Here is a 14,432-nt window from a genome sequence, read left to right as displayed (position 1 = left end):
TCCCTACAGTGGTAGAAAAGTGTTTGTTAGCAGGGGATGATAATGTGGTACATAAAGGCACATAAAATTTAAGTAACTGTACTTACCTGAAACTGTTGTGTAAGTCATATGCTGGTGGCACTCCTTCGTGGAAAGTTCAGTGTTTGTTGCAGCAGACAATAGTGGACTATAGATTAAATACTGAGCTATTTTGGCATTATATAAGAAATCATGGCATTGATATTCACAGGATTTGTATACTAGTACATACTGAAAATTATTTTTCAAGAGTAAGAATGAGCCACTAAAATAGATGAATTGCAATGTAAATTGACAAGCTGCTTTTTGACTGCTTGAAAAAAGGAATGTGCTGCACAAAGCCTATAGAGTTTGCAAAGCATTTTCCTTGTCAGGAGTATAAAGTAATAACTGCAGGTTATGTTTATGCATTTTCAGTCACCCAGTGTAAATAATGTGGAACCTTTGCCCTCACTGGAAGATGTAGATAATGCAGTGTTCAGTGTGGCAGACAGGAAAAGGCGACTGTCTGTAATAATAGGTGAGCTCCATATTTCAATAGCTTTAATTGTGTAAACTTCTCTTGTGTAGTATTCTCTTTGGGAGCATTTTTCTCTCAACACAGATTGTTTGAATTTCTCTTACTCATCAATGACTCTACTGGAGTGTTTGCACTCAGGGGAGTGGATTCTGAATTTTGAGTCAAAAGTGGTTTAAATATATATAATACAGAAAATGAGCCCCCCAAAAATCACAAATAAATGTGTGTAGAATTATTTGAGGCAGCCAATGGGTAACCTCAAAAACTGATGTTAGTACTCCCCTTTATTTTCAGATACAGGAAAGAGCTACTGGAAAATCTGTTTATATGGCAGTGTGTGTCCTTGCTCTCAATTTAAAACTCCCTTTTTTTTAATGTGTGCACATTTGTTTAAGATACTTATTTTGGCATTGATATAACCTTTTTGCTTGTTCATGTATTAAAATTGGTGTGATTCTAGTTTCATAATTAAATTTCGAAGTTAGAGAGCTTAATGAATAATTTTCAAGACAATTTAATTAACTTGTTACACATTTATTATGAATATTTGCATTCATGTTCCTACAGATTTAAAATTCTGCATAGAAAAACTGAAATTCTCAAGGGTTGGAAATGATTAATTGACATGGGTGGAAGGGTTTGGATTTTGGTTTTGTTCAAAGGAAGAATTTTGACCAGCTAGATGTGTGGGCAAATTATATTTCTCTTCCTGTATAATGAAAATTCTTCTTCATGCCATTGAGGCAACTCTGCTCCAAATCCTTTGTAATTCTTGGATTGCAGATTTTAGCTGCTATACTTCAGTCTTGTATTGCACAGGCATTTGGGAAGTGCCTAAAGCAAGAAATGATCCAGGCAGGCTCAGTGCCTATGCAGCATGTGAATAAAGCCCCTGGATTTTGGGTTAGTGGAGAGACTCTGACTGGCCTTTGTCTTTCAAAAGGTTCTAACACTCGTGATAGGAGTTCACCTCCCCCAGGATACATTCCAGATGAGCTGCATCAGGTGGCTCGAAATGGGTCCTTCACCAGTATCAACAGTGAGGGTGAATTCATTCCAGAAAGTATGGATCAGGTACGTGTGTGATTTATTAAAGTTTTTGTTAGGTTGATTTATGAAATACTGCTCTTCAAAAAGCATATGGAATGGTTAGAAAGAACAGCAAAAAGATTGATGATAACTCTAGAAAACATGATCAGCGAGAGAAGGTTGAAATAGTTGTGCTATTTAGTCTTGTAGAACCTGTTTGGTTTTTTCTTCGTAAGTCTCTTCAGATATTTAAATATGTTGCTACGGGGAGAAAGATAATATTTTTAATTCCCCCATGATAGTTGAATGAGGTAGTGATAGATGTAATAATAACAGAGATGTCGACATTAGAAAGCACAAACCTCTATATTTTAATGAGAAGGGTTTCTGAGCAAGACCAGTTTTACAACTTTCCCAGCTAATTAAAGGAGGTTTTAAGGAAGAGTTTGGATCTGTCAGAATTATTTGGGCTCAGTTGATACTGTGTTGAGGCAGAGGCAAGGGGATGGTGCTGGGCCTGGCATAAATAATCTCTGAAATACTTTCCAAAGCCTCCTTTTTTTTTTAATGTGTAAGGATCACAAATTTGTTATTTTGTTCTTCCTACTCACCTGCATTATTATTGTAGGATATCAGCGCTTAGCAAGAATAAAAATCCTGCTCTCTGAGTATAAAACTGCCCTTAAAAACAGCAGGAAAAGAGGCAAGAATGTAATGGCTCACAGAATTGGCAATGGAGGAAGAGGTATTTTAAGGAGGAAAGAAAAATAATGCTGCATACCCAAATCACTTCAAGTTGTTGTTGACATTGGCACTGTATTTCCAAATGGCAGGAGGCTATGGTTTTCATGAGCTGGCTAAATGAGAGACAGATGATAGAATAAAAATAGAGGCAAAGGGATTGTGCAATTTGTTGCACAATTTTAATAACTGAGATGAGGATAGTGACTGAATCTCCTACTTTCCAGACCACGGTGCTATTCATTGTCATAGCCACATGGTCAGATCCAGCCCAAGTCTGTATTCATTCAGTGAAATGATTACTTTTGGCCTGGGCAAAGCCATTTTTGGTCACTGACTGGTCAGAGACAGATGATCTGAGGCCTGGGATGTCCATTTGCTCCAGAGTATTCAATAAAGACATAACCTGTCTGGTACACGTTGCTGTGTGTGCTGTAAACAGGTTTGAGTTAATGAATTTACTTTCGTAAGAAGCCAGGTTAGTTCAACCTCAGCAGCCTTAATGTCTGATTCAGAGCATTGGGAAGTCACAAATTCTGTTTGCTCCCTCTCCCCGGAATTGCCACATCACTTTGGCCAGTGCTAGCCATTCTGTCTACACATCTATCACAGCCTGCCCCACAAAGACAAGAAGGGAATTTAGGAGTGGAGGGCTTTGCTCTGCTCTGCTGCTGATCTGCCAGAGCACAGCTGTTCACAGTCTGACAGCAGACCCCACATGTTCTCTGTGGAAGAGGTGATGGGTTGAATAAAAGTGGGCCATGGGCTGCCACTGGCACCATACTGCATTAGGTTATAGAGGTACTTAATGTCACAGCAGATAGGCCTTTTTCCCTTCAGGACCCACTGCTCAGCATGAGAAAAGAGGAATAAAATTGCTGAACCTGTGGAAAATGTTGTCCTCCCCAGTACAGAGTTCATTTAAGTGTTTGAGTTTGCAGAGTGCAAACTCACTGTCTGGGCATGATTTCTTTATTAAGTCCTTGATTGGTACTTGGCAAAGTATGTGCCCAGGACCTTTTAAGATGCTGCACAAACCATAAAAATCAGAGGGGTAATTGCTTAATTTACAGCAAAAGATTGGAGTCCAATTCCTAGAAAAGAATTGATGTTATATAATATACCAAAACAAACCTCATTTTAGGAAGGACCTTGTTTTAACACAACAGTTGAGCTTTCCGCTGTTTTCACCAGCTCTGCCTGAGCAACAGACTGGTAAAATTGTCAAGTTCAATAATTCAAAATTCAAAATTTAGCTTCTCTTTCCATTTTGTCAGGAAAAAAGATCCATAAAACTTTTCAGATTGTTTTACAGAAAAAAAAAAAAAGAGGAGATATTTGCTTGTCATAACACTTAGGACTTTCAGAGTAGTAGTGTGAGATAAACAAACTGAATATCAGCCAATAGAAACAGCTGCTAATCAAGAGGATGCTCTTGATTATTAATCTATTTTTTTCCTCTGGATTAGAAATTGAGAAACAGGGGAAGTGTTGATGGTTATTTTCATTATGTAAAAGATCTGACCTAGATAATCAGATGTTTTATGAGTTCCTTACAGTGACACATGGCAGATATCACACAACCCATGAGCATCAATTGCTAGGCCATCAGAAGTGTTTTAAGAAAAACAAAAGAATCTTTCTCTGTTGTATTTGTGAGCTCCAGTTTCACATGAAAGTTTACTTATTTGAAACAAGATTTTTGTTTGAGTGAAAAGGGAGAGTGTTTATAAATTTTATGTATTCTCCCTCTTACTACTTTCACTTCCTCTTTGGTTTTATTTGCAAATCTGCATAACTTGCTCCGAGTTCTAACTAGCAATAAACTTTTAAAAGCTTTTTTCAGTATTTGAGTTCAGCTATATTCTGGAACACTAGTTGGCCAAAATTAAGCCACAACAGAAGTGATATAAATTGTATTCTTTGCAGTCTATGTGTTGTATTTGAGGTTTTTTTCCTGTTGTGATGACTACAAAATCCACATTTCCTTTTTTTAACTATCTCAGCTTTTTATCTTTTTGGAACCTTATTTCTGTTATTGTGTTAAGCTACTCTCATGCAGATATGCTATAATAGTTAGAGACAATGGCATATATAGGAAGAATGTAGTATATCTTGTTATGTACAAAGCATCGTAGAAGATTAGGTATCTTAACTGTATTTTAGTAAGATGGTGAAACTTGGTGGAATCCTTAAAGGCTGCAAAATGCAATACAGGTTCAAGTCCAACAGCTAGTGCTTCCTCTAGTAATTATTATATCTGGTTTGGATTTGTTTTTTATTAGGTGTTTCAAAGCAGAAGCCTTAAGGTATTGAACTTGTTGGTCTTCCTCTGTTGTTTATTAGATGCTGGATCCATTGTCTTTGAGCAGTCCTGAAAACTCTGGCTCAGGAAGCTGTCCCTCACTTGACAGCCCTTTAGATGGGTAAAAATTGCTTACATTCATTATTTGTCTTTATTTGATTGCATAATGTATCAGTTGTAACTTATAACAACTCTCCAGTGACAGAACTTCTTCTAGAAATTCCTCTGTAAGTTACAGAACATTTATAAAAGCTTGTTGAAATTTACTTGCTTACTAATACACAGAAAATAGAGTAGCTTTCTTTTTTTAAAGTAATTTGCATTTGAAGCGCAAAAATTAAGACTTCAGATCCTACAAAAATTTACTGAAGGTATTTACTAAATGTTGCCAGGTCTTACATATGTGTGGAGTATATTTCCTGGCAATGAGATACACCATTAAATGGGCAGTTCTTAGGCACTGCCGTGTGAAGTGACGTTCTCTTTGCTGAGACAGAGGGTACCCAGTGCAAGAAAGAATCATTTAAAGACTTCAGCAGACAGTCCCGTCCTTTTCTTTGCCATCACTGTCCACTCCTCTCCCCTTGTTCCCAGGGCAGACTTCTTGCTTACTTCTCTTTGTTAAAACCCATCAGTTAGCAGGAGGCAGTGTCTGCTGTGGGGGGTGTGGAGTTGATCTGGAAGGAGATTCATGTGTTTTGAGAGGGTCACTGTCCTCCAGCAAAGCCAAGCAGAACGTAGTCCTGTTTGGCTTATGGTGGGTCAGGAAATTAACCTTGGGTCGAATGTGCGGATTGGCTACCTGTTTATTTGGAACTGCAATACAAATAACACTGTTAATTAACTTTTATTTAATTGGCAGAAAGGTAAAGAGTTGGAAATCACTGCCTGTGGCGAGTAATCTGAGCTATAGTCTTCCATAGTACCATTTCATTTGAGAATATGTGACTTGAGGACACAAAAATGTTTGGTCTAACAAATACATTTCTGAGGTAAATAATGAGTCTCAATTTCACAAGCAGGAAGACAATAGATGTTAAATGTGTTTTGTGGTTATAGTGTGGTAGGTTTTCAACACACAGTGTTTAATCTAGCTCCATAGAATAGAAATTCTACCAAATTGTCAAATTTTTAGGGTGTTTTTTTTTTTTTGTGGGGTAGGGGCAAGTGCAAGAAAGGGAAACAAAGCAATCTTAATGCAGCTCATTTCTTCTTCAAAACTTCTTTTGGTTGGTTTTTTTATTTACTTAATTTGTCACCTCTACTTAGTTTGTTTTCCTTTTTTTTTTTTTTTTCATTTAAATATTTCCTACAAAGATGTAGGTTTTGTGTCTCCATTTAGCTTCTGTTCCCCATTAGAGAAATTCTTACCAGAAAAAGGAGGACATTGTTTTGGTATGTTTATGGAAATGTACTGTAATCGATTGCTCTGACTGGCAATCCCATCCATTCCTTTTGGTGGCTGGGAGTTACATACCAACCGTAGGTAAGAAACAATGTGATCATATAAGAACCAAAAAATTCTTCATCATTCTATAACTCAGTAAAATCACTCTCTTAATCCTACGGCTTTCATGGAGAGAAGAGGAAATACCTTTCCTCATTAAAAGGTTCTGCATTTCTTTGGTTAAATTTCCTCAAGAGGTTTTATAGGCTGCATAACAGATTTTGCCAGTCTTTGTGTTTAGCCATAAAGGTGTTAAACATAACAGTGTTCTTTGGTGGCTTTACTTGTGATAATTCTTGTTTTTACTAATATTATTGCTCATTAACAGAGTCTGTTGCTTTCTTACTACATTAAGCTCAATAAGCTTTCCCATTGCTACTGGTCTTCAGTTTTTACAGATACCTACTAGACTTGAGTTTCAGAATTTATTCCACATTTGTAATATGCCACAGTCATTTGTATAGCAGTAGCTTTTCATCAGTTGTAAAGAACTGTAAGACAGTAAGATTAAACATTTAAGCACTAGATTTAACAGCAATTTTTAAATGCTGTATGTTTTTACACTTCCAGGGACAACTATCCCAAATCTCGGATGCCAAGAGCACAGAGCTATCCAGATAATCATCAGGAATTCTCAGGTAGGCAAAAAATCACTGCACATACTAGCTTTCCAGAACTGCTCCACTTGCAAATAACACAGCTTAGAAGGGATGCTTACATTGAGAGATATTAATACAAGGAAAGCAAAGCAACAAAATCCAGTCCAAATGCACAGAGTAAAAGATACCATGAAATATAAAAACTTAATGTTTTCTTCTAGATTATCGTGTGTGACAGCACTGTTAGTGTGCATAGTATTACTATCTGCTTCTATGAAGAGTGCGTAGGGGCACACAACAGTTTCTTAAACTGGACTGTATTGTCCATCTCTAAGCTGGTGTATAACTGTGGTTAATTTATTTAATTTTGGGGTGTTCTGGTTTAACCCCAGTGGGCAGATAAGCCCCACACAGCCATTCACTCCCCTGCAGTGGGATGGAGAGAGAATCAGAGGGTAACAGTAGGAAAACTCGTGGGTTTGAGGTAAAGACAGTTCAATAGGTAAAGCAAAAACTGCACATGCAAGTAGAACAAAACAAGGGATTCATTCAGTACTTCCCATCAGCAGTCAGGTGTTCAGCCATTTCCAGGAAAGCAGAGGTCCATCACACCTGAACATTCCCAGTTATCTGGGAAAACAAACAGTATCACTCTGAATGTCCTCCCTTCCTCCTTTCTCCCAGCTTTTATTGCAGAGCACAACCTCTGGTAGTATGGGATATCCCTTGGGTCAGTCGGGGCCAGCTGTCCCAGGTGTGTCCCCTCTCAACTTCTTGTGCCCTCCAGCCTGCTCTACTAGCTGGCAGGGCAGTGTGAGAAACAAAGAAAGCCTTGATTCTGTGTAAATGTGGTTCAGCAATAACTAAGATATCCCTATGTTATCAACAGCATTTTGCTCACAGATCCAAAGCACAGCACCACAGGAGCCACTATGAAGAATGTTAATTCTATCCCAGCCAAAAGTAGTACGTGGAGCATTTGTTTTCTCCTGTGTGAAATAAGGATCACTTTGAAGTGCTCATGACTTCTGTGATTGAAAGCACTGCAAAGTGAAAGGATGAAGGACAATTGTGTGCTGTGCCTATAAATTAATCATCACCACTAATGTTTTTTTCATACAATGCTCTGGCTTGAATCCAAGTTGCTGTGCAGAGTTCAGGCTGCAAAGTGCAGTGGATACCCTTGAAAGTGCTCTGAGGTGTCTGTCACAGTCATGCCTCACTGCAGAATTTTGCTGTTGAACATGAATTAGTTTCCAGTAAATCAAAGGGGGTTTTGTTCTATTTGGTCTATCTAAGGCTTCTTTTCATTTTGTTTGTGAAGCTTTATTCAGCCAAATGTGTGATGGTGAATTTTTTCTTTTAAGGTTTCTAGAGTACTTAAGAGATTGCTCCACTTACAAATGAAAACAAAACTAAAACTATGCATAAGAAGCATTTAGGTGGCAGAGATAAATACCAGAAAAGTTGAAAATATCAAAAATTAGTTTGCTTTTGTGTAATCTTAATCTAATTTACTTGTGTTTATTATGGTTGTTTTTCTGATAATTTGATCTTGCAATATTTTTTTCTGTGAGTTTGTTGTTTCTTTTCCTGTGAGATGCTATGGTATGCAAACAGTGGGATGGACAGCAATCATTAATTCCATATTCAATATTTATAGTCTTGATTCGATGTGTAACAAAAGCAGAAAAAAAAGTCCATATGGCCTAGTCTTTCCTCCTGCCACAGCCACTAGCAGGCTTCTACAGGAGAGTGTGTAGTATTCCACCCTCAGAACATATTCCCTGTCATAGCTCAAGGGTTCTGCAAGTGCAAGATGTGCTTCTGTGGTTTGAGGGAATTTTTTTTCCCCTTCCGCAAATTTTTCCTGTCCCTATTTCAACTTGTATAAACTTTTTCAGCATCAACAGTATGTTGTGACAAGAAGTTGTGCAATGTGCTTTGGGATTTTTGGGGGAGGGGGTTTGAATTATTTCTGGTTTGGTTTTTTTTTTTTTTTTGGACCACTTTGTCTCCCTTTGAGCGGTTGCTTTTCTAGTATACAGAGGCCTACATTCCTTATGGAGAAGGAATTTTGTATCTTTGATCATCTCTCTACTTCTAAATCTTTTCCAGTTTCATTAAACCCTTTGAAATAGAGTAGACCAAAACTTTGTTCAGTGCATCTTAATGATTTACAGCATTTGATTTGCTGCTTAGCCAATACAGTGAGTCGAACCTTACTGGAAGTCTCTATGACAAACCTTTACACAAGCCTCTACTGAATTTCATCTGCTGCTTTAACATCCAGTCACGTAGACTCTTAAGGACCTTCTCTAATTCTTGTGTTGGCTTTGTTTCTCAAAATTATTTTGTCACCTCTATTCATTGTTCTGTACAGAGAATTAGTGCATAATTAAACTGGATGAGTTTTAGCCCAGATTCCTGTGAAACTTGACTGTTTCCTCCCTTCTTATGCACTTATTTTCTAACCAATTATTTATGTGTGAGGGACTTTTTCCTTTATCTTATGAATACTTTTCTCCTTCAGTAATTTAAAAAAAAGGACCTATTGAATGTGCTTTAGTAATTCAGACTGTTGATTCATTCATCAATTTTTCATATTTATACATATTTAAGATGTATTCTTTGGAATAGTTTCTCCTCTAGAAACTATTTTTAAAACTAGAGTAATTAGGTATGCTACAGTCCTCTGACCTTTTTTTTAAGCAGGAGGTTGCAAACCACTTGAGCTATTGAACTTTTGACTGAATGTTGTTTTAGTTCTTGTGAGTTGTTAGATTTGTGGCTTTTGTTCTATGATCTGTTTTTACTCTTATGCTTCAACTTGAAGCATACCCTCTGATATGTTCCCCAATGTTTTAAATTTGTAATACTGAAGTGATATATTTAATATGCTCTTGTCACATTTTAAATTTTGAAATGTATCTTTTTGCTTTCTAGTAGAGTACGATATCCCAATATTTGAGAAATTTGGAAAGGGGGGGACTTACCCCCGAAGGTACCATATTTCATATCATCAGCAGGACTACAATGATGGTGAGTGTGAATACTGCAGCACTTTTATTAATCTGTTTTTCACTTCTTCAGTTGTGAAGAAGAAAATTTAGTTTGTAAAATCTTAATGAATGAACATATTGAAGAAATTGAAAGCTTAAATTCTTTCCCCAAGCTCACCTGATAAACACCTAATGATGGATAGAGCTGCTGAGCAGCTTTACCTCTGGTAAAGTTATGGATTACAGAATTCTTGATTCATGTGCACAGCTGTGGAAATGTTCTCTGTCTTTGGCTGTGCACAAGTCATCCAGTTTAAGCTTTTGACCTTTATGGCCCTTTTCTGTCTAAAGTAGATATGTCAGTTTGCCATTTCTTGATTTGCTTTAAGAAATTCCAAATACAGTGAAGTTCCTATTAACGGTTTCTTTGATCGAAAGTAAATAAAATTGAAGAGCAGTGATTTCAACCAAGAATTAACAATTACCTAGTGAATTGTATTGTTGGAATGCAAAGCAGCACCTGCCAATGTGGCCACAAAACTGGTTTGGACAGTAGCAACATTGACATAAATTTAACATGTTCAGTTTCTAAAGGAAGGAAAGAGAAGCAGCTGAAGGATTTTCAGACTTCAGGGTGTGTCAAGCACTAGTTAAGAAGTGTTAAGAAGAAATTTCTCCCAAGACCAGATGGCTTCATTTGCAGTGTGGAATGAGCAGAGCAAAAAATGGAATCATGTTACAGAAATACCAAGTTGAAGGACTGCAAAGCAGCTTCAGTCCAGCCCCTTGCTCTCAGGCATGATGAAAGAGGCAAAGACCTGTCATGCTGAGTTTTAAGTAAACTCTAAATTGACTTCAACACAAGACATACTCACTTTCTTTATGTTACCAGTTTCTGAGATAGCTTAACTTATAATTTACTTTTCTCTATCTTCTAAACCATTTTGCCTGCAAATGAAACTAGTAACTAGTTACTCCATTTTAACACAGTGAAAAATTGGTCACTTCCCATATATAACACTACATCACACATACTTGTTTTCTCTTTAGTTTTCTTCTGCTCCAGCTGAGGCTTTTCTCATGGCCACGTTATGTATAACGTAGGGTATAACCAGAACTCAGTGTGTAGCAGTCACGTTAATACATTGCAGAATGGCACTTTATTTCCCTAGTCACCATTCTGTCTGCTGTTCAGGCTGTGTCTGTTAAGGTTCCTGTAGCCTTTTCTACATGACTTTTAGCCAGATGATTGTCTTACACTTGGTGGTTTTGGCATTTGATTTCCCTGTAAGTATATATATTGCACTCCCTTACTGAATTTTATCTTGTTGGTTTCTGAATCATCTCCAACTTCCAATACCATTAGGAATTTTGATTTTTACCTTCAAATGGACTTTCAGCCACGCTTAACATGACATCACCTGCAATATTTCAGTGTATTATGTTCTATCTTATGTACATCATCAGTTAAAAGTGGAAGTGGACTGAAGTGCTGTGGAAGTCCACTTAAATTATCTTCCCTTTTGATGAGAAGTCACTGATAACTGCTCTGAATCTGTCTTGGGTGTGCTCTACATAGTAAGTTGTTCCGTGTAACACTTCATTAGTTGGTGTACGGGAATGTCCTGTTGAAATGGGGAAATTGGATTAGCTGCATGTGACAAACCAATTATGACTGTTTTATCACCTTTTTATCTTCTCAGCAGTGTATGAAACTGCTTAATAACTTGTTTGCATATCTTTCTTGGAATTTAAATTGTCCAGACTAGTGTGTAAGTCTGAGTCTACTATTTCAAAGATTTTTATCTGCTTTCTTTAGTCCCCTGGGAGCTCCTCCTCCAGTGTAATACCTAATGAATCAGAAACTCCTTCAGCTATTGCTAAGTTCTGTAGGATGAAATTTCTTCAAGTGATGCTGTCCTAAAAATAGTTATGTTATCTAAATAGATTAACATAAATTGCATTAGTCATCTGGTTGCAATTAGCATTTTGAAGATCAGTGCCCTTTTTGTAATTCTGATGCTGTAGCCACCTCCAAATTGTGCATTGCATGTGATTTTTATTTTTTTATATACATTTCTGTGGTCTTTTTCTTCATTCTATGTGTCAGTTTTTCTCTGCATTCAATTCTTGCTAGTTTACAGAGTGAAGATGCCAACTGGGGCACTATGGGATTGTAAATGTGCGTCTCATTCTCCTATTTATCAGAAATTTGGTATTTACACATTAACAGAGCAATAAAAGCAGAGCCAAAGGGCGTTTTCCTTTCTCCTCTTACAGCCCTCCACATTTCTGAAGCATGTTGATTACATTTTAGAACAGTTCCAGAGTTTGGTCCCAGTTTTGGTCACTGCAACACAAGTTTTTGATTCAGTCCAATCCTTATATACATCTGTGATGAGTGTTTGTTTTCTTCTAGGTGGAACATAAAACCAGTGATTTCATGACCATTGTGTCCTGTTGTGTCCTGTGGCAGATTGGAACTAGATGATGTAGAATTCATGGAGTATTTGCATCCACACATTGCATGGCAGTATTTCTTTGTGGTGTAACATTGGATTTCTCTGTTTGTCTCTGAAGGTCGTAAAACTTTTCCAAGAGCCAGAAGGACTCAGGGGAACAGCTTCCGTTCACCAGTTAGTTTCAGTCCCACCGATCACTCGCTGAGTACCAGTAGTGGAAGCAGTGTCTTCACCCCAGAGTATGAGGATAACCGAATGAGGAGGAGAGGAAGTGACATAGACAATCCGACCTTGTCAGTCATGGACATCAGCCCACCCAGCCGCTGTAAGTCAGGGCATTTTGTGACCTCCATGGTAAAACTCTTACCTTTTGAAGTACATCCTGTCAAAAGTAAGCACAGCGTCAGAAGACATGCAATTCAATGATGGTTTTATCTCCCTGATAGGAAAACAGCAAGACTGTATGCTCATCAGCATTTCCATTGCTTACTGTGCCAACCTTTATGTTGGATTTTCACGTGGAATTTACATCTCTGATAACAAAGCATTGTAACAATATTTCAGCTTGGGGACCCGAGAAAGGTTTTGTAGGTTGCAGTTACTATTTATTTTTGCAGATGTTGGTCAAGTTTTCTGTTCAATTGTAGACCATAAGTGGTAATGTTTTGCATCTGTGGTAGCACTTCAGGAGCAAATACACTTTGTGATGACTTCAGTCGCTGGTACATTTAAATCATGCTTCAATTTTAAAAAAAGAAATTAAGTTTGTTTCATCTGCTTCTTCTGGTTTTGAGATTAGCTGTTGCTAGTTGTTTTGTCTGTCTCTACCAAAAATGATTTTGTGATGGGATTTAAGTAGATCATGTTTTCCATCTTGCAGGAAGTTTTATTGATCTGTGTAGCTTGTATGGGGAGGTTTAGGACACAGTCTCTGTTGTTGAAAAACATAGTCTTTTAAAAAATTATTTTCTGTGTATTCCAGTTTTTCTCGATCAGCTGAATAACAAGCTCATTTGAAAAACAAAACATACTTATATTTTCAGCACCACGAGCTCCAACTAACTGGAGACTTGGTAAGCTGCTGGGTCAAGGTGCATTTGGCAGAGTGTATCTGTGTTACGATGCTGATACTGGAAGAGAACTGGCTGTTAAGCAAGTTCAGTTTGATCCTGACAGCCCGGAAACCAGCAAGGTAAGTGCTACCTAAGAGAGAACTTCTAAAGGGCTTCTGCTGAAGTGATGTGTTCTGCACTAGACTGATGTTCCTTTCTTTGAACAGGAGCGTATTTTAAACTGTATTGTGTTTTCGTGACCTTGCTGGGAATCCTGTTGTGTTAGTACCGCAGATCATTAGTTTGCTTACCCGATTTTAGTGTTACATCCATTTTTAATTTTCAGACATACCCTTATGCAGGGAACATACATAATTAGGTCCAGACTCAGTCTCTAAAACTAAACAATCCATTATGAAGTGTGCTCTGAAATAGGTAATTATTTAGACTTACAGGAATTAGAACAAAATCCATTTATAAACAGAAAAGGCTGTACTGATTTAAGTGTTCCTGAAAACAAGTTTTCCAGGATATTGTGTTTGACTGTGAAGGCAGTTTGAGATTATTTTTATTTTTTCTATATTTCAGGGGATTTCTGTCGTTTGGTTTTTTGATTTTTGTTTTCTTTAAACTTTGCTCATCGAGGCTAGCTCCTGTTACTCACTGTATTTCTCTCTAAAGAGCAAAAGTTTCATTGTCAATTTATTCTCTCTGTTTTGTCCTCTTAGGAAGTAAATGCACTTGAATGTGAGATTCAGTTGCTGAAAAATCTGCTGCATGAAAGAATTGTTCAGTATTATGGCTTCTTGAGAGACCCACCAGAAAGAACACTCTCAATATTCATGGAGTACATGCCTGGGGTAAGCAAAAGGGCCAGGCCACCTCAGCCATCATCTGTGCAGTGTGAGAGCAGCCCCGCACACAGCTTTTGCAGAAGTGCACACACAGGCTAAAAATTGTCCAAGTTCAAAACAGTCACCACAGATGGGCAGTGAGAAGTGCTCACAGCCGCCTGTCTGCTCTGTTGCTTGCTTGGGTTTTCAGAATTGCAGTGTTTTGTAGGAAAGCTCTTTGTGTTTGATTTCGGCATAAGAAATGCCTGGCAATGTCTTTGGTAAGGCAGTATTATCATTAGCCAATTCTTGAATCTCCCCAAATTTTCGTGTTTCTTTTTGCTGCCCTTCAATTATTTCAGGAAAACGGCAAGTAGCTAAGACAGGGGCGGGAGTGAATGCATGTGGAAAATAATCTTGGTGC

The 14,432-nt window shown here is 37.7% G+C and overlaps 1 protein-coding gene across 1 annotated transcript in view; it reads left to right on the top strand.

The window, feature by feature from the left end:
• MAP3K2 (mitogen-activated protein kinase kinase kinase 2) overlaps positions 1-14,432 on the top strand; it is a 25,102-nt gene that overhangs the window by 6,423 nt on the left and 4,247 nt on the right. The window contains exons 5-12 of the mRNA XM_009083150.1: positions 436-538; positions 1,482-1,612; positions 4,655-4,734; positions 6,631-6,698; positions 9,606-9,701; positions 12,242-12,448; positions 13,167-13,315; positions 13,904-14,035. Of these exons, the coding sequence (XP_009081398.1) occupies positions 436-538; positions 1,482-1,612; positions 4,655-4,734; positions 6,631-6,698; positions 9,606-9,701; positions 12,242-12,448; positions 13,167-13,315; positions 13,904-14,035 (966 nt within the window). The remainder of the gene's footprint in view (positions 1-435; positions 539-1,481; positions 1,613-4,654; positions 4,735-6,630; positions 6,699-9,605; positions 9,702-12,241; positions 12,449-13,166; positions 13,316-13,903; positions 14,036-14,432) is intronic.

The sequence above is a fragment of the Acanthisitta chloris genome, unplaced genomic scaffold (assembly GCF_000695815.1).
Source record: "Acanthisitta chloris isolate BGI_N310 unplaced genomic scaffold, ASM69581v1 scaffold36119, whole genome shotgun sequence".
Classification (NCBI taxonomy): domain Eukaryota; kingdom Metazoa; phylum Chordata; class Aves; order Passeriformes; family Acanthisittidae; genus Acanthisitta; species Acanthisitta chloris.
Note: the sequence above shows the minus strand (reverse complement) of the source record. Positions and strands in the feature narration are given on the sequence as shown.